This window comes from Vanessa cardui, chromosome 11 (genome assembly GCF_905220365.1).
Source record: "Vanessa cardui chromosome 11, ilVanCard2.1, whole genome shotgun sequence".
NCBI classification, from domain to species: domain Eukaryota; kingdom Metazoa; phylum Arthropoda; class Insecta; order Lepidoptera; family Nymphalidae; genus Vanessa; species Vanessa cardui.
The window spans coordinates 6,986,107-7,012,693 of record NC_061133.1 but is presented as its reverse complement, the minus strand read 5'-3'; the positions used below and the strand labels follow the sequence as shown (position 1 = coordinate 7,012,693).

Below are 26,587 nucleotides of genomic sequence, written 5' to 3'. Positions count from 1 at the left end.
GATGCTACATCTAATTTGTGTCTTACTATACATACTTAGCATTTATATACAATTTACTTCTCTGTTTCAAAGGACTTGCATCATTTTGGACATATTGAAAGTAAATATACATATATTTAATTTTTTTATATTTTTGATTTTGGAAGGGACAGACATAGCAATAATACAACAGATTGCATTGGATGATTGTTTATTTACAAAAATAGAAATCACTGTGTATTCTGTCTGGCAGAACCACTTCGCTATTGGCTTTTTGTCTTATACATGCACATAATTAGAAAGTAATTAATTAAGTAGCTAATATAGTAATGCATTGAATGTATATAGCACTTTTAGACTAAGGAATCAAAACATAATTAAATTAAGTAATAATTAATTTATCAGTCACTGCCATCCTGAACATACATTGTAACTTTATGAATTTATCATTATGTAAAATATTTTATATAAAAAAATATGAACCTTTATGAATTGTACTGTAATAGCATTTAACAATATAAATAACAAATTTATGATGTCAACATCGTTTCATTTTCAACGTATCCGTTAAAGCAGTTTATGGGGCTGAAGTAATTCGCTAACGTCTCTCGAGTGCTGATCGAAACAAAAAAACTAACTAATCCATACGATCTAAATGCGCCTGCGCAACCGACAGCTTGTCGATGAGGTGTTGAGTGTTCGGTCGGCTCTGTGAAAAGATAATCAACATTCTAAAACCATTTCTTTATTTACATTAAGCTTATCATATATATGGATTAAATATAATACAGATAATATATACTTTATATGCAGGTATGAGTCGAGATGGCCCAGTGGTTAGAACGCGTGCATCTTAACCCATGATTGCGGGTTCAAACCCAGCCAAGCACCGCTGATTCATGTGCTTAATTTGTCTTTATAATTCATGTCGTGCTCGGCGGTGAAGGAAAACATCGTGAGGAAACCTGCATGTGCCAAATTTCATAGAAATTCTGCCACATGTGCATTCCACCAACCCGCATTGGAACAGCGTGGTGGAATATGTTCCAAACCTTTTTCTCAAAGGGAGAGGAGGCCTTTAACCCAGCAGAGGGAATTTACAGGCTGTTGTTGTTGTTGTATGTAGGTAATCTATATTCATATTATAAATGCGACAGTGACTGTATACCTGTCTGGTCTCTCACGGCCAAAATACTGAACCGAATTTGACGAAATTTGGTATGAAGGAAGTTCAACACCTGACGATCAACCGGTAAAACAAGAGCGAAGTGGGCAACAACTACTCTTTCATATGTGTGATAAGGAGTAATAATAAATAAATAAATATGAGACAACATCACATACATTACTCTGATCCCAATGTAAGTAGCTGACGCACTTGTGTTATGGAAATCAGAAGTAACGACGGTACCACAAACACCCAGACCCAAGACAACATAGAAAACTAATGGTAATCTATATCAACTCGGCCGGGAATCGAACCCGGGACCTCAGATTGGCGTACCCAAGAAAACCGGTGTACACACCACTCGACCATGGAGGTCGTCGTGCTAATTGTTGCTATCTATTCTAAATGGTACGTAAGTGGGCACGCACCTGCAGCGCGGAGAGCGCGGCCTCGTGCAGGTCCTTGCAGCGCGCCAGCGCGCGGCGGCGCAGCGCGGGCGACAGCGGCGCCAGCTCGGCGCGCGCGGCGGCCAGCAGCAGCGCCGCAGCCGCGCACACGTGCGACTCGTCGCCGCAGCCCAGCCACACGCGCTCGTTCACGCTCACCAGTCTGCGGACGGCAAAACTCTCGTACCGTAGTCATTTTTTGAGGCCAAATATTGAGAACCTTTAGATTTACTTCCACAAGAGTATACTCAAGAGCAGTATACTTTAATACTGTTGAGATGACTTACTTTATATAAATATCCAAAACTTGCTCCAACGAAACGCCAATATTTAGTACAGCTCTAAATACCATACTCTTTTCGGCTTGTAACTTGCAGCTCATTATTTCTAATTGACGAACGATAAAGTCTGTTACAAAAAAAAATAAACATTAATTAGCATATAAATATTGAATTAACCTTAAATACGAAATAATGCATCGTCGTTGTTGTTGTTATAATGAAACTTACACAGTGGGAAACAGTGGCCAGTGTTGACATATTCCCGCCCTAAAGTAGTGAGTTTGCAAAGGACAGACGAGAGTCTCTCATCGGGCGTCGGCAGACTGCGGGACACCGCTTCGGCCTCTGCCAGAATATTGCTCCAGATGTTCTCGACTAGCAGCGCGTCGTTGTGGCCGGAGCATTGCACGATTGCCAGCTTACACTCCCATAGGTTGAAACGGTCCGCATACTCCTCATAAAGCTACAAACATTAAATATAAAAAATCGAAACTTAACAATCTTGAATTTATTGCTGTACTAAACCCTTATATATTTAGGGACAAACATATAAAGCATGATGTTACATTTACAATAATATAGAGCAAGGTTTGTCACATATCTACAATAAGATAAGAAATGTTAGTATCGATAGTCATAGCCCGATAGTGGGTAACAGACCTGCGTGATCTCGAGCAGCTCGTCGTCGAGGCGCTGCAGCAGCAGGGCGGGCGCGTGCGCGGCGGACGAGCGCAGCGCGGCGCGCACGGCGGCCTGCACGCGCGCCACCTCGGCCGCCTCCTCCAAACGCCGCAGCAGCTCCGCGCCGCCCGCCGCGCGCGCGCCCGCACCGCGCACGCACACCACGCCCGCCGACACCCACGACATGCGCTGCGCCAGCGTCGCGCCCGTCCTGCTCGGAGAACGTTACTGTCAGCTCGACTACCACGCGATCACTGACGTCATCGATTTTTTTTTTTATGGTATAGGTTGGCGGACGAGCATATGGGCCACCTGATGGTAAGTGGTCACCATCGCCCATAGACATTGACGCTGTAAGAAATATTAAGTATTCCTTAAATCGTCAATGCGCCACCAACCTTGGAAACTAAGATGTTATGTCCCTTGTGCCTGTAGTTACACTGGCTCACTCACCCTTCAGACCGGAACACAACAATACCGAGTATTGTTATTTGGCGGTAGAATAACTGATGAGTGGGTGGTACCTACCCAGACGGGCTTGCACAAAGCCTTACCACCAAGTAAAAATCGATAATTAATAATAATAAAATATTCACCCGGGCTTGGTGGCGAGCCCCTCGAGCACGTGCGCGGCTGCGAGGTGGTCGCCCGCTTTCTCGAGCACCTTCCATAGTAAGTCCAGCAGGTGCAGCGCGGCGGGGGCGGGCGCCTGTCGCGCGGCCGCCGTCAAGTACGTTCGCAGGGATGCGGGTGGCGCGCCATTCAGAGACAATAATTCTGTACACATATATTTTTTAATTAAATTATTTATATGACAAAAGTTAACAAGAATAATATATTATTCATTAAAAAGTATCAATGAAGGCAGTACCTGAACCTAAATTTTTAGAAACGAGCCATTCATAAACTGCGACATGCAACAGTTCGTCATCACGACAAAGGCAATCCCAGACTAGTTTTCTGCCCTGAAATAAGAATACCAGCATTATTACACAAAAGGCAAAAAATATATTTTAAAAGTAGTAATAGTCGATTGCAATATATAACATAACTATTACTTGCTGATTTATTTCAATTATTGACTTCCATGCTGGATATATTATATACATATAAAATTAAATAAAATTTATTGAAATTGAATAATTCATAAGTGCTTGTAAAACACTTGTCTTACTGGGATAAATATATTTAGATTTTTATTAATTTGTAGTACCTGATAATTGGCATCTGCAGGTGATATTGTATGTAAAGCATCTGAAGTCGAAGACGTGCCATTACTGGTCGCTTCTGCACTACGCTCATACAGGCGCTCTAAAGCACTGCATACTTCACGGTATATCTCCATTCTGAAACGTTAACAATTACTATTAATAGTTCATTATTAAAATTTGATAAATATTATGGATATGGATCACACATGGATATGATCACACGTGCATCTTAACCGATGATTTCGGGTTCAAGTCCAGGCAAGCACCACTATATATATGTTACTTTGTGTTTATAATTCATCTTGTGCTCAGCGATGAAGGAAAACATCGTGAGGAAACCTGCATGTGTCTAATTTCATTGAAATTCTGCCACATGTGCATTCCACCAACCCGCATTGGAATAGCGTGGTGGAATATGTTCCAAGCCCTCTCCTTAATGTGAAAGGAGGCCATTAGCCCAGCAGTGGGAAATTTACTGGCTATTACTTTACTTTACTTTATGGATATTTATTATTAACTACCTTCTATAATAAGTTAAATGTCCTTCTCTATCCTGCGAGGGTTGGTCGCTCTTGTAATAATACACAGCCTTATCCTGAGGGTCGAGTTTGCTCGCGCAAGTGACACATAGTTCTACAACCCCTGAGTAATAACCAACTGACACCAGTTTCGAACACACCAATGGCAGGTTTACATTTGGCGCTACATCCTGAAAATTGAAATACAAAAAAATGAATCTCACACTATTCAATCAATTAATTTATTAATAATGTAGAAAATATAAATAACATTGGCATACCTTACACAATTTCAATGCCTGTTGGAGCATTTCCTCACGCTCTGCTGGATTTTTTTGTTGTTTTGCAAATATCAATAGTTCATTTGCCTAAAAGATAATAAATTGTATAGTGATGTTCCATAGGAATAAATAATTACAATAAACTAAAGATAATCACTTTAGAACACGTAGCATCTTCTTGTCTGTACAGTGTTGGACACAGTTGTCTTAACTTTTGCGAAATACCGTCAACAGACGCATTATCTCTCAAGTAGCCAGCCACGAGAGAGCCGAGCAACAGGCAAGCAACTTCTTGTCCACCCACAAGTAATTCTCTGAAAAAAATAAATAACAAATAATTAATTAAAGAAACTAAATCTATACATATAATAAAATTGGAGTGTCTGTTTGTAATATTAAAATAGCCCCTTTTTTCCCCAATGCATATGTATCTACACATTGTGTATGTACACGGAACATACACAAATATAACATTTTTTACAATTTTTGTCGGTCTGTCTGTCTGTATGTTTGTTCCAGCTAATCTCTGGAACGACTGGACCGATTTTGACGGGACTTCACTGGCTGATAACTGATATAATAGGCAGTAACTACAATATTTTTTTTTTCTTAAATTCAAACGCGTACAAGTTCGCTGGCAAAGATATTATATTATAAACTCTTAAAATGTAAGACTGAATTATAAGATCCTTACCGAAAACTAGCCGCTTGTAACGCACTTTGTTGCTCAGGGGGGAGACTGGCGGCTATTACGTGAAACTGGTGCTCGCAAAGAACCTTCCACAGGCTCAACATTTCAATGGCCATAGCTAGAAATTTACATAAAAAATACATTTTCTCTTCGTTTTTCTTGAACTTAATATATAAACTTTATGAATGATTACTGTTATTTAGTACTACAAACTGTACTATGAATATAAGTGTAATAAAAATATAATGACAATTTTTCTTTGATTGGTCAAAGGGGGCGGAGTCAGGCCGGTAAACAATGACAACTCACTGCATTCTTAACGCGAACAGACTATAGTATTACAACACATAAAATATGAATTTTCGTCTCATTTCAAACAATCAATATTAATTTTTCATGACATACTGATAAATAATTTCAAAGCATGTAACGATGCTTGTTCCTCCGTGTGGGGAGGAGCAACAACGCGCTGCACAAACGCCGACACGCGTTGCAATTTCTTCACTATGTACGCACAATCTTCGCCTGTCACTTTACTCGACATCTTGAACAAATTAGAAATACTTTAAAAATTAGTAGAGGTCAAAATTTAAAATACATATTTGACAGCCACTTTTAACAAACTACAAAAATGAATATTCTACATTGTTTTGGGTGAAACTTTAATTGAATCAATTGCGTAAAAACTCTTATAAGAATCAGTCAGATTCTAAAAAATCTTTACTATATCATTTAAACAGTTAATAGTTTAATATATTTTTTAATAGAACACTTACAAATTCTTTATTATCCGGCGTCATGGATTTAGTAACACATTTCAAATTCCAAATTGGACTAAGAATCCTTCCCACATATATATACAGGCCATTGTGCTTGGCACTGTATTCAACCTGGATTGGGAAATTATCCCTCTGCTGCTGTGTAACATTGCCCATGAAGGAGGACTGATTGAATGGTGTCGGACTCATCATGTTTTGCTGGAATGTTTGAGGCATTAGGGATTGGTTTGGCATTCCCATGGATTGATTTATTTGTGCTTGTTGATATGACTGATTCATTTGCCTGAGTTGATCTTGTGGCCTTGTCGACATCGGTGTTGACACTTGTCTTGGTGAAAATTTGGGCGAACCTTAAAAACAATATTTTCATTATTACTATATTAAGTAAAATCTGAAATTTACTAACATTAGTAAATGTATTACATGCGTTAAATGCGCATTAATGCATGTCATTATTAATTTGTTTACAGTAATAAAACATATTTACCAATTGAAGATGGTACTTGTGAAGTTTGAGGAAAGAAAGGAGCGGGTGCGACCTGACTGCCATAGAGGAAGAATGCACGGGCGGCCCACTCGCTTATCGATAAGTCCCCGCTGGAATTGTCTTCACATACTAAGTACAGCGCACAAGCACAGGCCTGATCTGCTCCATTAAGCTAAAATAAAATAAATAATAAATAAATATGAGACAACATCACATACATTACTCTGATCCCAATGTAAGTAGCTAAAGCACTTGTGTTATGGAAAATCAGAAGTAACGACGGTACCACAAACACCCAGACCAAAGACAACATAGAAAACTAATGATAATCTACATTGACTCGGCCGGGAATTGAACCCGGGACCTCGGAGTGGCGTACCCATGAAAACCGGTGTACACACCACACGACCACGGAGGTCGGCAAAAGCTGAAAGTATTCTATGCATTAAAATATTATTTGAATGAATCCTTCAATAATGTTTATATTTCAGGAAAACTATGAATAGAAAATTATTTTAAGCGATTTAAAATAGTCGGTACCTGAAACATATCCTTCACAGGCTGAGCGTCAGGGCCGCGATAGTCCCGCAGAAGAGTCCGCAGTAAGTCAGGGGCCGCGCCCGCCGACAGCAGCGCCGCGCCCCACGCGCTCACCACCGCCCAGCGAGACGACGACCACACTTCTATTCATATATAATAATGCTATTGTAAATGTGTGTTTTCATTATTTGTTTTGTTTCGTGTTTCGATTCATATATCATTATTTTTCTAAATATAAATAAATCTGCTCTAATAATATTGGATTCAATGTATCAGAGCTGTCTAATATAAACAATGTCATAAGACATTGGGTCGTACAAAATGACAATAAAATAATAATTAGGTCTATAATAATGATTACTGGCCATAAAGATTTTTGTTATTTTTTTTTTACTTCTATTTACACAGTTTACTTCTATTTTAGAATGGTCTCGAATAAATTAGTAAGACAGTAAAATTTTTTGAAATTGTTACATTTTGTTTGATTTTCAACATTAACCTATCACAATAGCTTTCCAATATAAAATTATAAGACATTGAGATTCGATTGTTATAGGGTAAAATACTAAGGTTTTTGCGTTAAAATTGGAGGGTTCCGTGCAGGTAGCAAGAACATAATTTGACCTTTCTTAGCGAGCAGCGCTGGCGAGAGGTGGTCCCGTTGAGTTGGCGGAAGGGCTGTGAGCGCCCAGGCAGGCCCGTCCAGGGCTAGCACGGTGTGTGCCTCACTGAAGCCGGCGGCGGGAAGAGCGCGCGATAGACACCACAGAGACTCTGCCTCACCACCGCCCGCCGAGCACACCATCACCAAAGTACCTGAGACGAATATTAAACTGGTTATTTGATTATAGTATACACTGGTTATAGAATATACTAAAATCACATAAATCTATTTTTTTATTAAGTAAGCTTTATCTATATATCATAAAAAATTGATAATGCAATAACCACATTCATATCCAAATTTGAAGGGATGATACAATATATATGATGATGATAGGATACAAAGATAATAGAGTGTCTCACCATTATCATAAACAGCACTGTGCACTTGCTTAGGTTTTAATACGGAAGCATTAGGTGTGAATCCTGGTGGCAATCTCACATGGAGTAATGTTAAGTATTGAGGCCTTTGAGAGGGGCCACCTTGATTTGAACTGTAATAATAACATACACGACATATAATGGATTATATAAGAAATATCTGTTTTTTATACTAACAGGACCAATTTACAAGTCTTAATAAACTATTAAGCATCACTGGAATTTTCTTTGGCTTATTTATACGCTTATTACTTTATTTATTTATATATTGTGACAATTAAATCACTTTAATCCACATTAATTAAAATAACCTACATTTAATGTTAAAAACAAATAAAAATATATGCCATACTATATACAATTCTATTTCAGCAATTATTCATATGAATGTCATGATTGTAAATTGTTGCCCATGTATAAATATAAAATAATAGAATACACAATAACTCACTCTCCACTCCCAGCACTGAAATACAGCCTTGCACCTGTTTGTGTAACAGCTACCAGATTAAGATGATCTGATTCAGATTCCTCGACAGCTGATATTGATATTACTGGTTTAAAATTTATTGCTTCTAGTGTCCTTAAAAATTACATACAAATTAAAAATGTTGCCAAACACTAAACACCTATTTCACAATGTGTCACAACTTACTTTACAATGTCCATTGCCAATGATACAATCTTCCCTTGAGATAATCTGACCACTTTACTCATGTCTTCACCATCATTTCCTAGGTCAAATACCTCTATACAGCCTTTTTCACTTAATGTGTATAATATGTGCCGAGAGTTATCTACTTCGATTTTAACTATGGGATCTTCATCATATAAGGCTGCATTGAGGAATGAAGGAACCAAAAATGATAAAGCGCTGGTGGAATGATTAACTTTTTTACAGTGTTTTCCAAACCATCCCAATTGTGCCTGAAAATATTATATACAATATGAAAAATTAATTTCAAAAATATCACACTGGCGCTGTATTCTGTATGGGAACTAAGATGTATCTTGTGCCTCTACTTACACTAGCCCACTCACCATTTAATGGAATACATATACACTGGAAAACAACAATACCTAAGTATTGCTCTTTGGCATTAGTAAATTTGATGGCACAAAATCCTACTACCAAGTGACAGATTTTTTTAAATGTTTTCTTTCAATATGACATAAATACTCAGTAAACAAATTGGTGGTGCTCACTTTGTGGTGCTCATGATGTTTTTTATTGGCATATAGGTGATTAGACTGACATAATATAGACAGCATGATTGTAAGTGGTACACAATATTGACATTGGAACCATAAGAGTTGTTAATCGTCCCTTATATCACCAACCTTGGGAACTTAAGATGTTATGTCTCTTGTACTTGTAATATAGACATACTACCAAGTAAATTTAAACACTTATCCATTGAGCCATGTTAGCTCAATAAGTATTGTATATTATAATTTTACAAAGAAAAAATAATAATTATACCTGGTATGTAATTTCATATAAACAACCATCTTTGCCACCCATAAATATGCGTCCTTTAGAAGTAGATTTAACACACAACATAGACACACCATCTGTTGGTAGAACAAAAACTGGCTCTGGAACTAAATGTATTTCTTCAAATTCTGCAGTTCCATCCTGTTTATTACTTGAAAATGTGACACCTAAAACAGACTTTTTGGTTATAGTGTTAATAATTCAAATAAGAAAATAAAAATATAAGATGCCTGCATTTTAAAGAACTATTCATAGAAATATCTGATAAAAAGGCTCTTATATGTTAGATGTATGTATGTATTTGTATTATATTTATCACAGTATTAGTACTAGTACTGAAACTAATATAAACCAATATATTCCTTAATATCAAAAATTGTTTTCTAGTTAGTAACGTACCTAATACCACTATCTCCACTGTTGTAGTTAATACTAATAAATATCTAACAAAATTTTGGAAAACTCCCGGCTTAGGTTTAACTAGTCCAACACTGACAATGGTTTCACCCAGACCATCAAAGTAGGCCACATCACTACCATGTTCAAAGGCCCATACATAGATATTACTGTCTATTGCTAGCCATACTCTACTGATTTCTGGAAAGACTCCCATTAGACAATGGCATTGCATATCTGGTAATTTTTATAAGGAACTATATTATATTTAATTAGTGATTTGTATATTACCGAGAAATAAATTTATTGAAGGAAATTTAATTAATTATACTCTCATTAATGTGATGTAACTATTTAAGTATTACTTCGACTTAAAATTCTATAAAATGATTTCAGAAACCTTTCTGTATTTTCCTAGTTTTAGACACTAACATTCATTACTAAAACTAAAATAATGTAACTCTTTATTTATTTAGTTTTAGTAATTAAATAAAATTACTAATAAGCAACTAGTAAAGGATACGAGCAAAATGTTCCATGATTTCTGGTGGCAATGGAACTTTATTCAATATCTTCAGTTGTGATAAGTTTGGATGATTGAGTAAGGCTGATAAATTTCTGTAGTCTCCGGCGTTCAGACCACTGCATGTTGGGGTTCCTTGGGCAGCTATTCCAGTTATCTAATTAAAAAATATATATATAACAATTATTATAAAATGAAGTTTACATTTAACTGTTATTTAAGAAAAAACACTGAAAACAAACCTCTAAAAACGAAGGGCGGGAATTGTCGGCACTTATGTACCGATCCAGAGTGCATCCAGCAAGTTCTAAGCATTCAAGTTGCATTTTGGGAGCGTCTGGTTGTCTTGGTCTCTCAGAATCACTTATAACACTTGGCATCTAAAAATTGTATACGCATAAAAACAGGGCTAAAGATAATATTAAATGTTATTGAAATTGGGCAATATAGGTTAGTTATCTTTCACTGTCAAAATAATTTAAAATTTAAATGTCAAATTCAAGAAACACAAAACTTACCTTAATGTGTTACTATTTTCTTAATAATAACTATTAATTCTTAGTATATTTCATTGAACATTACATGTGTCGCATAATTAAATACGATTAAATTTATAAATTTAATAAGATATGTTCCCCCTTCATTTAACAGCACCCTATCTTTTTGAATTGCAGCGATCGTTGCACTCAAGCATAGACAATACGTAATATTAATTATAGATAAAATAATATTCATAGTTCACTCAGTCGCAATTTTACATTTGCAGTCTATGGTTCGTTACGATCGTTACAGTTATCAGTTAAGCTCTCAGATAGTATTTTTTTTACGTAATAATCAAATATTGTATGCCTACGTATATATAATAAACTATGAATAAAATTATTGTTTAAATAATTATGTCGAACAATAGGTTATTTTCGTTAGTGAAAAATAAATTATGTTTATTGTTTATTAAATACGCAATTGTAAAAGTAAAAATATATGTAGAAATATAATTATAATTTCGATTTTTACTCAAAATAGGGCATTATTGATTTTTTGTCTGCATATCACAAGCCACCATAGTGAAGCATCAGATGAAAACTGTTATTTCAATATCATCTGGTACTTTATTAAACATCTTTCCTGAAATTTTAATGCTAGTATTTGTACATTACACACAAACGATAACGATTGTAATTCATCATTTTCTCAAAAAAACATCAATTGTTATTAATGTTGAATGAGTGCGCTATCCCAAATTATCAATATTTCTCATGCGAATATGATCTTTGCAAAAAAGTAATAACTTGTAATATCATATGACCTAATATATTCGTCAATTTGACATGTCGATTTACATGAACTTGCTTTCTCTGACGCGAGAATCTATAGCGACGAATAGCATCGAATGGCGCGATAGGGAGCTATTTCTATTGGTCGTGTAAATCAGCAGTAATCGGTTTTATTTCCATTCCATTGCATTTTCCGATGCTACATCTAATTTGTGTCGTACTATACCCTAATTTGTCAATGTACTCCATCATCGCCTTAAGAATAACGTTTCAAAATCAATCAAAATCAAAATAAACTTTATTCAAGGCTTTTACAAGCACTTTTGAATCGTCATTTAACAATTAAGTGAAGCTACCACCGGTTCGGAAAGTAGATTCTACCGAGAAGAACCGGTAAGAAACTCATTAGCTACTCTTTTTCAAGATTTAAAAAAATACAGTCATGTTAGTTAATACAATTATTTATATTAATATATCCTGCCTAGAAGTCAACAGGTATTAATTCCACGCCTTTTTATCATCTATAAAATCTTGTATCGAATAATAAGCCTTTTTTACCAATGTATTTTTTATAAACGATTTGAATTTACGAGACGAAAGTTAAAAATGTCTGCGGAATTTTATTATAGATACGGATACCTTGCCTCAAGAAAGATTTATTGACTTTGCGAAGTCGGAAACTTGGCGTTATAAGCTTATCCTTACTTCTAATGCATAATCAATCATTGTATATGCACTGCATATACAATGATTATCACTGATTTTATCAAAGTGATCAATGTTACTGTGAATATACATGATATTGTTGTAAATATATTGTGACGCAACAGTTAGTATTCCTACTTTGTTAAAAACATCCCGAAGAGAGTCTCTAGCTCCAAGATTATAAATAAAACGGATTGCTCTCTTTTGTAAAACAAAGACAGCAGCGTTACCCCAAAGTAATATGCCATATGACATAATACTGTGAAAATAACCAAAATAAACTAAACGAGCGGTATCAATATCAGTTAGTTGTCTAACTTTTCTAATCGCGTATGCTGTGGAGCTGAGTCTTCCTGTTAGGGACGACAAATGGGGACTCCACTGAAGTCTGGAATCTAATTCTATTCCCAAGAACACCGTAGTATCGGCTACATCAAGCCGGCCACCGCTTAAAGATATATTATAATTTTGCTTTCTAACATTTGGTAGGGTAAAAGCTACACATTTTGTTTTTTGAGCATTCAAAACCAAATTATTTACATTAAACCAATCGTGTATCTGTGATAATGCACCGTTCAGATCGTCATAGTCAGTTTTTTTCCTGTCAACCTTAAAAATCAGTGAAGTATCGTCAGCAAACAATACTAAATCACAAATACCTTTAACATAGAAAGGAAGGTCATTTATATATACTAGAAATAGAAAGGGACCCAAAATTGAACCTTGTGGAACACCCATTTTTAACGTAGATCCAGAAGACTTTATTCCATTAATGAAAACTTGCTGGATTCTTTGACTTAAGTATGAAGAAATGAGATCAAGAGCCTTACCTTTAACGCCGTAATATTTGAGTTTATAAAGAAGCGTCTCGGGTTCTACACAATCAAATGCTTTAGATAAATCACAGAATACTCCAATAGCATTCTGTGATTTCTCCCCAGCATCGTAAATATGCTTAAGAAGCGCAATTCTCGTATCAGTTGTTGATCGACCTCTTGTAAAACCAAATTGCTCACTATGAAAATAGTATTTGTACCAAAATGGATAAGAAGTTGATTTAAAATATTTTACTCAAAGATGGGAGTATTGAAATAGGCCTGTAATTACTGGGATCACTTCTATTTCCATTCTTAAAAAGTGGTAAGACGTTACTACATTTTAACAAGTTAGGAAATGAACCCTTGTCCAAACTCTTGTTAAAAATGACTGCTATATACGGAGCAATATCGTATATAATGTTATTTATGTTATTTTACCGAAATGCCCCATATGTCGTCAGTGATAATAACTTTCGATTATAATATATCTCACAAGATTAACTGCAAAATAAATCAATTTAATCCATTATATTTCGGTTAATTATAATCTATTAAAGTAAAATTTAGTTCAATTATAAAAACTTTAGTTAATTAAAGAATAGTTAAAGTATATATATATATGGTTGTTACTAATATTATACTTTCTCTTGTGTCATTAAGGCGCCTTTATGGTACTGAACATGGTCTATACTTACCATCACAAAAAAATCTAGCAATCTGCATTAACGTAATTTCAATTATTGCATTAACACTAAAGAATACTATGGGAATAATTGGGTGGAATAATTAAAACTTAATATAAATAGATTAAAAATACTAAAAGTAAGCCATAGTTTGAGAAGACTCAAATAAAATATATACGACTTAACGATACGCACGATCTAATTTGCTGGTCAAGAATTTGCTTTGAGTGAAGAAAAGCGAGAATTACTAACTTAAAAATGCAGAATATGTTAAAAAGCTGTGTGCTGCTATATTTTAGCTGGCTTTAAAGTTGTTGAATTTCAATTGAACGTCTCATAGTAACATAAGTTTAATTACGACATTGTGAGACTGGCTCAATTATGATTTCTTTTCAATTAGATTTTTCTTAATAAGTACAATAATTAGAAATGTAAACTTAGGATCAGTAAATCATTATCATGTCGTCAATTTGTAAAGTTTATTGTCCATCATGTAATAAATCAAGTAAGTTTATTATTTAGTTTCATTTCAATAAAAATACGCTTTTAGAGGTATGTTCGAAATAGCCGGCGGGACATAATTGGGTAAGCGGTAGTAGTATCAAACAACAGATTATGATTTATTATGTGTCCCTGTGGTTTAATTAGACCAGGAGAATTTCTAGTGTTCGGGGGTAAATTATCATTTCTTTGCAGATCTCCTTGGGATTTTGTTGGGACGGCGACGTTTCTAGAAATCGGCATCATATTGTTGTTTCTTAGTATAGACCTTTGCGGTTCATCTGGAGTAGCGGTAGTGGTAGTGTTAAACAACGCATTATAATTTATTAACAGTTGTCCTTGCGGTTTGTCAAATACTATTCCATCTGCATACACAAGTTGACCTCTTACATAAGTTTTCATCACTTTGCCAGTTAGCACGCGATACATGTATGGACTTAGCTGAAAGAGAAACATATTCTACCATAAAATTTAACAGATATTACAGTAAAAAAAAATATTACAGTCAATTTACAATTAGGTAATTAAGCAAAAGACAACTCTCGCGAAAAATAAGCTAAATCGTTTCGCGACTTTAAGAAATAGATTTTTAAAAATATTAAAGACTTTAAATTTAACCTATTAATATTAAATTTATTTTGCTGAAACGTAAGTGAGACAACAATTATTCTATTTTATTTAAACATCTTATTTCTTAGACCACAAACGCAACGATTAAAATAATTACTGTATTACATTAATTCTTAATAGAAAATAGTATTCTATTAGATTAACAGTGTTTAGTAGTTTACTATTTTGAATACCTTGTTTTTGTAAAATATAATGTCTGGTGTGACCACAAACGAAGCTTCAGGGTCGAAGAACACAAGGTCAGCATCGAGACCTGGTTTCAGAGTTCCTTTTCTATTGTGCAAGCCACATAGATGCGCTGGGCCTGATGATAGGTAGTGACTAACTGTACTTAGACTGAGACCACGAGCCTTTGCTTCCGTCCAGAATAAAGATAACCCTGAAAATATTAAATTTTGTTGAACTTCCTTTCTAGTTGTTTTTATTTCTCCTTTAAATTGTAGCCGAATAATCGTGATGGCTGGCAAAAAAGGGATGAGAAGGGTCTACTTACAGCAGTGGACTGATTATGTTGATATGATGAATAATCAGCCGAATATCGTGGAAATTAGGAAAAATAAATAATATTTAATAGAAAATTAGTGATTAGAGTACTTACCAAATTGAACAGAAGCTATTCCTCCCCAAGCGGTCATGAAATTGGGTCCTTTCAATGTTGCGATGGAAGGTGAATGATCTGATGCTATTAAATCAATTCTTCGTTCTTTTATGTATTCCCATAGTCGTTGCTAAAGCATAAAAAAGTAATTATTATCTTAATTATATTGTATTTATGTGAGAATAATAATAATTATTTATTCATTTCAAGTACACGAACCGATGTAAACGCTCAAAATAAGATTATAATTTCTAGCTTAATAGCTTATTATAAATAAAATTAATGAAAAAAAAACCTTTTTAAAAACAAGCTTTTATTATTTGTTTATAAAATGAACTAAAAAGTTAAAAATAAATCTCGTCCCCACTCTTTATCATAGTCCCCATTTATAAATAAAAGCGTGTTACATTTAATACAACACAACATTTTCCTCAAGCTATCACAATACTTGTTTTTAAAATGGTTTTTTTTTCTTTAATTTTATTTTTAACTTTTTAGTACCTCTATTTTTAATAATTAATATGGGACGAAAGCAAGAGACTCGTCAAGACGAATCAAACGAGACCAAACTCGATGGGGTTGCGTCGTTTAATTACGGAGTTCCTATGGCCACCTTCCGGCTCCATCATCAGACCCTGGTTACCATATAGTATCAAAGTACTCGTCAAGACTAATCCAATGAGCCCAAACTCGATGGGGTTGCGTCGTTTAATTACGGAGTTCCTATGGCCACCTTCCAACTCCAAGATCAGACCCTGGTTACCATATAGTATCAAAGTACTCGTCAAGACTAATCCAATGAGCTCAAACTCGATAGGGTTGCATCGTTTAATTACGGAGTTCCTATGGCCACCTTCCGGCTCCTTCATCAGACCCTGGTTACCATATAGTATCAAAGTACTCGTCAAGACGAATCTAATGAGCTCAAACTCGATAGGGTTGCATCATTTAATTACGGAGTTCCTATGGCCACCTTCCAGCTCCATCATCAGATCGGCTCTATGTCACAATAACATTGAATTGTCATCCGATTTATACATGCATTCTAAATTTCAGCTCAATCGGAAACCGGGAAGTGGATCAAATTTAAGTTGCAAGATTTGATTATAGAACGACAGACAACGGGACAGGTGAAAGTAAATAAAAGCTTGTAACTAAAAATAAGTTTTTGTTTTTCTTTTCTTAATAATATTTATATATATATTTTCCTATGCTTTTTGAGGTAATTTCATCTAAGAATAATTAATGTCAGTTCATTATACCTACCTAAAGGATTAGTACGCAGTTTTTCAACCATCAATCTTATCCACGAAAAAAAGAGATTTAAACTACCGTAAAAATCAATAAGCATCAAATAAATGCATAATGATACCTTGTTTGTGATATTTCTGATAGGTGGTGAACACTTGAACTCAGTGTGCCCGGGGGGGATTTGCTCAGAACTGAATGTCAGGTAATGATGACAGGTCTCCGCGGTTACACCACCTCGCCAGCGTTTGGAACCAGCTTTTATCCTTTCTTCTCGCGCTGCTTCTAATATTGGTATAACGCCTTCGGCCGACACATGCACAACATGTACATGCACACTGCAAGCATCCAAATAATAAATACTTATCTGTATTCTTCTCGCGCCAGGAGAACTACGAGACACTTAAAAGAAAACGCTATCCTTATTGTGTATTATATGTTGTTCTTATAAAACTTGTTGGTAGTTCAATTTTATATTTTAAAGAGTGTCTGTAATATAAGACCTACTTGGTGTTAGAGCTTTGTGCCAGCTCGTCTGTGTAGGTAGCAGCCATTCATCAGGTATTCTGCCGCCAAACAGCAATACTTATTATTGTTGTTTAAAAAGTGGATGAGCCAGTGTAATTACGGGCACAAGGAATAATATCTTAGTTGGCAAGCTTGTATAATATTTCTGACAGCGCTGATGTATTTAAGCGGTGACGACTATTTAACGTCAGGTTGCCCATTTGCCGGTCCATCTACTTATTATATAAAATAAATAAAATAGTGTTCCGTTAAATTTTCCAAAAAAAAATCTTACTCATATTTCGGAATGTAACTGGCCAGTAAGGACGCCGCATTCAGCTCCATTTCTGGTGGATGAGATGCGAGGTAAGTGCTGTACAAATTAGGATCTGTAATTACGGAGAATATAAGAGTCATAATATAAAAGTCATGTGATTATAGCTCGTACATCTAAACCGATGATTACGGATTCAAACCCAGGCAAGAATCACTGAATTTTCATTTGCTTAATTTGTATTTATAATTCATCTCAAGCTCGGCGCTGAAGGAAATCATCGCGAGGAAACCTACATATGTCTAATTTCAACGAAATTCTACCACATGTGAATCCTCCAACCCGCACTGGAGTAGCATGTTGGAATATGCTCCTAACCCTCTCCTCAAAGGGAGAGGAGGCTTAGCCCAGTAGTGGTAAATTTACAGGCTGTCATTAGTAAAGTAAAGTAAAGTAACAGCCTGTAAATTTCCTACTGCTGGAATAAGCCTCCTCTCCCTTTGAGGAGAGGGTTAGGAGCATATTCCAACTTTAAGTTTAACTCCAACTCTTCCATTAAGAAGAGGGTTTGGAACATATTCCACCACGTTGTTATAAGAGTCATAATAAATGTGACTTAAAGTAGACTTTGTAGTATTATCGTAAAAAACAATGGGGAAAGATATGAATTGCAAATGTAAGGATATAAAATATCAATATTTATTACCAGGAACTTCACAATTCTCACACTGAGTACCATTACTGGCACTAACCGGTAGTTCGGTGTGGAACTGAAAATGAATACCTCAATCATTAGTTTCAATGGCATCAAACAAAGATACGATTTCAAGTTGGTTTTTTCTTACAGCGATAACAATGTCAGATCCATTCAAGGTAGAAAATATATTATCAAGTTCATCCTTTTCTACATTGGGAAACTCTGTGATTCCGCTGTCAATGAGATATCCCTTAAAACCGATGACTCCTGCTTCGATCATACTTTGTAGCTCCATCTATAATTAACCAATATATACGAATTAGGTATTTATTATTAATAATATTATAAAATATGTATTTTATTATTTTTTTCATACCTCGTTGCCCGGAATAATGCCCCCCCAAAATGCTACGTCTATATACACCTCCTCTCTTGCAGTGGATGCTTTAACTTTTAAATTTTCGATTGATGTTGTCGGTGGAAAAGAGTTTCTATTAAAAAAATAATACCATGATTTAAAATGAATGTGAATTTGTAGCATTGGTATTTAATATTATCTATTAAGTATATTTTAGCTAGTGATAAAAGTGTCTCTGAATTCGTCTAGGTAGGTATTATCTAGTTTTAAACAAGCTTGTGTCACTAAAGGGCATCTTTGATCCCATGATCGATGGGCCATAGATTTTGCGATGACTAGTTTATAACGGTAGAGTCTGTCTATTCGAAGGTAAACACTTGCCATTAGATAGCTGATATACTCGTCAACTTCAGTTTATTTTGGAAAGAGATAATTAGGTACATATTTATTAACAACTGTACAATGTATCTATATATTAAAAGTAGTTATGTCATAAAATCTGGTGAAAAAACATGTAACTTCTAACTAAGTATGAAGCCTTAGACAAGTAAGCGATCTTACTTTGTATTGAGCCAATAGCTACTTTACAATGTTCGCTGTCATTTAAAATACATTTGGTATTTAAGTATTTTATTTTCTTCTTACGTTTTACCAGAAATACAATGTTTCGCTCACGGTCGTTTCACGAGATCTATAAATCTATTAGAATTAAACTACTATCAGTACTAAACACGAAAATTAATTTTGTCTCAGGCATGATTATTTGTCTCAGGGATTTTGATTAAAACGACAAAACCTCACTTTTGATATTACAGCTTTTATAGAGTTAAATGTATGTATTTCATTAAAATGTAATGCATATAGGAGATAAGCAGGGGGAAGTATAACGAAGTACCTAGAGATTTGTAATTAAAAAAATATGTTGTTGTTGTAAGAGAAATACAAAATAATAATAGTATATAGAATTCGAGGCTTATTAAGTTAAGGAAATGGTGTAGGAAGTAATGTCTGTGTATTGTTGTTGGTCTAAATGAAATAGATTATATTCTCACAAAGGCATGTCGACGAGAGTAGTGATGCCGCCTGCAGCAGCAGCCCTGGTGGCTGTCACGTATCCCTCCCACGAAGTGCGACCTGGTTCATTGACATGCACATGTGAGTCGACTACCCCCGCCATTAAAGCCCAGTCGCCTCCATCTATTACCTTTAATGTAAACAATCGAAAGAATATTAAAATATAACTAGAACATATTAATATCAAAAACTGAACCGATAAAAATAATTAACATAAAACTTATAACATAATATTCCATGCATTTCTGAGCAGATATCGTTTATTATACATGCCAGATAACGTCTGACGGTTTTGTTCCTAGCTTAGTAAAGTAATATATATTAATAAAATTAGTACAGATGTAATGAAACTAACAAAATGGTTATATAGTACTACTCTATGGTTTATTTACCTGCAAGGTATAATCATCTTCAAAGTTAAGTTCATCAATCGATTCCCGAGTGAATATTCCAGAGATAATTCCATTCTCATCGACGAGTACACCACCATCAAACTCCCTCGAGTCTGTCACTACACGACGACTAAGAAATAATTGTCTTGACTTATTTTTTACCGGGAACCTTCTACACGAAATATCTGATACTAAATATGAAAAAATAATTAATATCAATACAATATTTCTTCACACTTTAGTATTATTTGATAAATAATTTTAAGTACCTAATAACGTCGCTAAAATAAATATATACAGCGCCGACATAATTATCGACGTTGATTTCTAACCGCGCTCTATATCTTACTGAGGGTTGTTGTAGAATCGTGACGCTTAATTCTAATACGAAATGACAATTTTAACAACCAATAATAATTACAATATAAAAATGCATACCGAATAAATATTTACTTGAAACTACTTAGCATATCTAAGAATTAATCTTTTTTTATCGATTTATTTTCATTGTCATATTTTAATATATTAAATAATTTAAGAAATACTCTCTTAGTAGTTTTACATTTGGTAACTATCTTGCTTTGTTTGTTATTTATAAATAAAATGAGGAAGTCCTTAAAGTCTGTATAATTGTGGAAATAAATCAAACTAATTATTCTTCCTGTACGACTTGCTCGTTCTTGCAATGTTCCCTTGGAACATTCTGTTGTTTTTCTTGTCGAGGCGTATACAGTCATCCACCATCCACGTGAGACCCTGAACTAAGGTATGAAAGATTGAAGATCTAATGAAAGTGAAGTGAAGAAAATTGAAGGTACAAGCTTTTACGATAAGTTTGCTAGACAATCGTTGCCTAAATACACAGCAAAAATAAATTGGATTAAACATTTTGCCGAAATTCATACACTTCATTTGCTATCAGCCGAGCCTTCGCACAGATCACTTGCTGCTTGCCATTGCCATGTGCACTCACGCGTGCTCTATGATCTATAGTACGACTGAACGATCTTGTACTCGATAAATTTAAAATCTGAATTACATTTCAATTGTTACTAGTTACCCAACCCGGCTTTACGATTACAATTTAATTTTATAGTAGGTATTATACATTTTATAACAATTATTGATGATAAAATGATGATGATGAGATATTGGCGAATAGATATTGTATACCTATTTATGTGTTCACAAACTACATGGTGCCAAAGGCTGGCAATGCACCTACAACCTCCTGGTGTTGCAGATGTCCATGGACGGTAGTAGTCATATTCCATCAGGTGAGGCTCATGCTCGTTTGACAAATATAACATAAATAAAATCGTCAAATATGCTAACTAGATAAAATAGTTGTACTGTAAGGAGGATTCCGTGTAGTGTTACATAAATTGTTACAATTCAAAAAGTTATGACATTATTTGATAGTGGTTTCAATTTTTTGGTTTATAGTGAAAAATACGTAAATATGTAGGTCCTGCGCCTGATCTATCTTCGACTGTGTCGGATTGCCGTCCCATCATTATGAGAACGATAGAATAAAGAGTATATCTCCTCCGTAATTGATAGTTGTCGTATGAGATGATATAAACATGTCTTATAAGAAAATGTAATTAAATACCATATCCAATTTACGCATATCAAAACAATAGGATCAAGATTTTTTGTTCCGGTTGACAAGAATTACACCCATTACGCAGGCGCGTGCGCACATGCGTAAAAATGCCTAATCTAAACGGCGATTTCGATAAACACTCACCTTTTTAACCTTTTTTTCATCTTACGTGAACACTTTTTTCTCTGTTTACGTATTTTAAAGTTATGGATTTAACAAATGCTAGAAATCCCACATATTAAAATAAAAATATATTTTTATAGTAGTTAAAGGTAAAAAAGGCTATGTTAAAGATCATATTACCATAGGACCATTTGTATACAAAATTGTATTTGAATCTGTCCAGTTGAACCACTGAAGTCCTTTTGACTGAATTTCGATCTCATAGACTAACATCAAGCTCTAACCAACCGAATAGAAGATAGTATTTAGCATAAGTGCATAAGTTAAACAGAATCAGTTAAAGCTATATAAATACTACTAAGTGCATAAACTAGCAAAAGATCAAAAACTATTGGAAAAACCCTCCAGTAGTCAGACACCAATTGCTTTACTTTTTCGCTAAACTTGAATTGGTCGGTGTTAAAAATCTAAAAAAGTGGCCATTTGCTACAAGATTACAATAATTATTAACATTAAATTCCAATGATTTTAATCTATGAAATCTATGAACTCAACTCATAGCTATGGCTGATATTTTTCTTTAAGTTAAGCAATGTTTATTTATACTGCAAAAAATGCAAAACTTAGTAAGTCTGTATGTCTGCTGTCTGTTGCTTGTCTGCGGTCGTTTGATAAATTGATACACGGTATACCTCTTGTATGCCCACACCTGACGATCAACCGATAAGCCAAGCCGCGCAGGATGTCTACTTCTATAATATATATCATTTAATTTTATTTAAACAATCAAAAAACTTGAAATTTCAAGTTTTTTGATTGTCAATAATGGCTCAAATCAATAATCACTTGAAGAATCGGCTAAACAAGCAGTTAATTTTTTTTTAACTTATGACGCTCATCCGTGGGAATAATTAGACATTAAAAAAGAATTTCAAAATACTGTAAATATAAATGACCTCATATTATTTGAATATCTTTAATAAGAATACTTGAATTCGTTATATTTGCTCAATTCAAAAATAAAATGAAATATTTGCAATCGTCTTCGTATAAGTACGGCTAAGATATGAGTGTTCACATTAAATATAGAAACATCACCGTAAAAGAATGATACAAAGTCGGAAAGAGCATCTAGTATTAATAATGACACAGATTATAAATATTATATGGTTAAATACATAAGTTAAAAATATTTATTTTATATGAAAGTGTCAAAAACTACCACCGGTTCGAAGATTAACACCTCGGCCCGGAGAAAAACCCGCGAAAAAAACTCAGTGGCTTTTTATTATTTAATTTCCACAAGTAAAGATTTCATATTTTTATGTATAATATTATTGGATTAACATTGTTTCCCTGGGAACGAGGCCGGGCCCTTGTGTGGGACGCTACATGTGTTGACACGTTGGCCCCATCTCATATCCGAGAAACAATGTTAAGAGCCGGTGCCGCTGCGGAAAAAGCTGAAACCAAAAAAAATAACTAAATATTCGTGTATTATATCTAATTACTTTTTTGTTCCATTTGCTGTCGAAACGCTTGGCCCTTGGAGTAGTGGTGCAAAAAGCTTCATCAAAAGTATAACACCTCGCCTCATTGCCTCCACTGGTGACAGGAGGGCTGGTTCGTTTTTTGTCCAGAGGATCGGAATTGCGATTCAACGGGGAAATGCTGCTAGCATTCTTGCCACCATTCCACACGGTCAAGATTTATACAGTAACTAGTTTTTGTTCATATTTATATATACATACATATATATTTAAGCATTTAATGTTGTTAATTCTTATGTATAATATTAATAAAAATATTTTTATTATTTATAATAATAAATAACAAGATACATCTCATAGAGCAACAACATCAATATTTATTATTATTATAAACTTTTAAGAAGGTATTTTGACCTGATAATTAAAATATAAAAGCCTAATAAAAACCTTATCGAGCAAAGGCCGGTAAAAACTGGTTTTGTCTGCAAGCTACCCAAGTCAAAGGGTAAGTTGACTAAAACCTCTTTTATCTGTTTAGTTTTTAGAGTTTGGATTTTTTTAAATCCATTTTTTTTCTAATGATTTTATATAAATGTGGAATTGGAATTGTTAATGGCAATATTAGTGTTATTCATGACGAAATATCACTTTATATTTGGTATTTGCAAATGCGATAATTATCTACGTCTCATTTTGGATTACATTATACAACATAAATCCTTTAATGTGAATAGTAATAAAATAATTTGCATTCATTTAATATGTTTGATTTAAGAGGAAGGCATTTTAAGTTGAGATAACCCCTAAAAGTGATTTCAATAAACAACAAATATTTTTCATTATCATGGTACATGATAATTTATAAAACTACATAAGGTTATCATGGAACATTGGGTCGTACGTTGTCTCCTTATGTGATAAAATATGACAATTTTGAGCAAATCTATTACATAATAATGTAATCAAATATAAGATGACCATACAAAAATGTATGATGGTGGCAATCCGCATTTATATCGTCCCCATAAGAGTGCCGTACAAAAAGTCGGTTAATGTCTCCGCAGAGAAATCTTAGTAAAGAAACATTTATGAAACTCCAACTACCTCATAATTTTTCTTCATCTCCGAGCGCTTTATTAAGTACGTCACAACAATGTTGTATTTTTCTATAAGTACATAGATAGTTACTGGTTAAGTTGGCCTGGATACAATAAGAAGTTGCAGTTTTTATATTTCCTGACTAATTTGACTTCAAACGGCGGCCTGTTCAATAGTCAAATTCTTTTTTTAAAAACCTTTTTATTTAACCGTTTATGATTTGTTCTAGAGGCAAATCAAACAAGATTGATAGAAAATGTAACCTGGGCCGATTTAAACGGTAACGCAGTTTATGTCTATCTTAATCCAAACTTGCTCATTTTGGTAACGATTAACGTATTTATTTTTTGTAGGTGTAAACCTATGTTTATAATATTGTCAATGACAATTTGTTACATATAGAATTATGCTTTGTATAGTTTATTTGTTGGTTCAAATAGCATATTGTTTATAACACATTGCAAAAATTTGCATGAGAGAGAAATAAAATTTGAAATGCAATAAATCTCTCTCGCGTTAAAATAAGTGTAATATAAACAAGGAATAATAACATAACATTTTATTAGATTTTCACCGAAATTTCTTTATCTATCAATTAACAATTAAGTACTCATTTATCATTCGTTTTTGTTAGCTAAAATAATGTTCGATAATATTTTTTCAAATTGTATTTTCATTGGTACATATTTTTGTTTACAGTTTATATTATACATATTTTTTGATTTCGATAAACACTCACCTTTTTAACCTTTTTTTCATCTTACGTGAACACTTTTTTCTCTGTTTACGTATTTTAAAGTTATGGATTTAACAAATGCTAGAAATCCCACATATTAAAATAAAAATATATTTTTATAGTAGTTAAAGGTAAAAAAGGCTATGTTAAAGATCATATTACCATAGGACCATTTGTATACAAAATTGTATTTGAATCTGTCCAGTTGAACCACTGAAGTCCTTTTGACTGAATTTCGATCTCATAGACTAACATCAAGCTCTAACCAACCGAATAGAAGATAGTATTTAGCATAAGTGCATAAGTTAAACAGAATCAGTTAAAGCTATATAAATACTACTAAGTGCATAAACTAGCAAAAGATCAAAAACTATTGGAAAAACCCTCCAGTAGTCAGACACCAATTGCTTTACTTTTTCGCTAAACTTGAATTGGTCGGTGTTAAAAATCTAAAAAAGTGGCCATTTGCTACAAGATTACAATAATTATTAACATTAAATTCCAATGATTTTAATCTATGAAATCTATGAACTCAACTCATAGCTATGGCTGATATTTTTCTTTAAGTTAAGCAATGTTTATTTATACTGCAAAAAATGCAAAACTTAGTAAGTCTGTATGTCTGCTGTCTGTTGCTTGTCTGCGGTCGTTTGATAAATTGATACACGGTATACCTCTTGTATGCCCACACCTGACGATCAACCGATAAGCCAAGCCGCGCAGGATGTCTACTTCTATAATATATATCATTTAATTTTATTTAAACAATCAAAAAACTTGAAATTTCAAGTTTTTTGATTGTCAATAATGGCTCAAATCAATAATCACTTGAAGAATCGGCTAAACAAGCAGTTAATTTTTTTTTAACTTATGACGCTCATCCGTGGGAATAATTAGACATTAAAAAAGAATTTCAAAATACTGTAAATATAAATGACCTCATATTATTTGAATATCTTTAATAAGAATACTTGAATTCGTTATATTTGCTCAATTCAAAAATAAAATGAAATATTTGCAATCGTCTTCGTATAAGTACGGCTAAGATATGAGTGTTCACATTAAATATAGAAACATCACCGTAAAAGAATGATACAAAGTCGGAAAGAGCATCTAGTATTAATAATGACACAGATTATAAATATTATATGGTTAAATACATAAGTTAAAAATATTTATTTTATATGAAAGTGTCAAAAACTACCACCGGTTCGAAGATTAACACCTCGGCCCGGAGAAAAACCCGCGA

At 34.1% G+C, this 26,587-nt stretch overlaps 2 protein-coding genes across 2 annotated transcripts; both read right to left on the bottom strand.

Moving 5' to 3' along the window:
• Positions 1 to 173: 173 nt before the first annotated feature.
• On the bottom strand, positions 174 to 11,218 carry LOC124533530 (nuclear pore complex protein Nup154). Its single transcript, XM_047108878.1, has 25 exons — positions 11,042 to 11,218; positions 10,766 to 10,903; positions 10,524 to 10,680; positions 10,004 to 10,237; positions 9,590 to 9,771; positions 8,762 to 9,033; positions 8,558 to 8,689; positions 8,089 to 8,219; positions 7,687 to 7,878; positions 7,063 to 7,205; positions 6,523 to 6,694; positions 6,033 to 6,385; positions 5,662 to 5,800; positions 5,260 to 5,374; positions 4,723 to 4,879; positions 4,566 to 4,652; positions 4,288 to 4,475; positions 3,769 to 3,901; positions 3,427 to 3,520; positions 3,152 to 3,332; positions 2,535 to 2,766; positions 2,103 to 2,337; positions 1,881 to 2,001; positions 1,576 to 1,756; positions 174 to 688 (listed from the first exon to the last, which is right to left on the bottom strand). The coding sequence occupies exons 2-25, from the start codon at positions 10,901 to 10,903 to the stop codon at positions 617 to 619; spliced, it is 4,041 nt and encodes a 1,346-aa protein (XP_046964834.1). The 5' UTR covers positions 11,042 to 11,218; the 3' UTR covers positions 174 to 616.
• A 3,302-nt stretch (positions 11,219 to 14,520) lies between these two features.
• Positions 14,521 to 20,670, bottom strand: LOC124533606 (allantoinase-like). The gene is made up of 11 exons (XM_047108993.1): positions 20,552 to 20,670; positions 20,283 to 20,473; positions 19,869 to 20,020; positions 18,835 to 18,949; positions 18,607 to 18,753; positions 18,468 to 18,531; positions 17,783 to 17,876; positions 17,105 to 17,318; positions 15,733 to 15,862; positions 15,308 to 15,513; positions 14,521 to 14,945 (listed from the first exon to the last, which is right to left on the bottom strand). The coding sequence occupies exons 1-11, from the start codon at positions 20,589 to 20,591 to the stop codon at positions 14,550 to 14,552; spliced, it is 1,749 nt and encodes a 582-aa protein (XP_046964949.1). The 5' UTR covers positions 20,592 to 20,670; the 3' UTR covers positions 14,521 to 14,549.
• Positions 20,671 to 26,587: the final 5,917 nt, after the last annotated feature.

Bases quoted from the DNA above. Each gene is read 5' to 3' on its own strand.
- LOC124533530 (XM_047108878.1), bottom strand. From the start codon at position 10,903: ATGCCAAGTGTTATAAGTGATTCTGAGAGACCAAGACAACCAGACGCT. The intron at 3,333-3,426 runs GTACTGCCTTCA...ATATGTGTACAG, and splicing joins TTCTAAAAATTTAGGTTCAG to AATTATTGTCTCTGAATGGC. The intron at 1,757-1,880 runs GTAAGTCATCTC...TGCCGTCCGCAG, and splicing joins GTTTTGGATATTTATATAAA to ACTGGTGAGCGTGAACGAGC.
- LOC124533606 (XM_047108993.1), bottom strand. From the start codon at position 20,591: ATGTCGGCGCTGTATATATTTATTTTAGCGACGTTATTAG. The intron at 17,877-18,467 runs GTAATAAATATT...CCGTAATTACAG, and splicing joins TGAGAATTGTGAAGTTCCTG to ATCCTAATTTGTACAGCACT. The intron at 15,863-17,104 runs GTATCATTATGC...TTTATGCTTTAG, and splicing joins TCAGAAATATCACAAACAAG to CAACGACTATGGGAATACAT.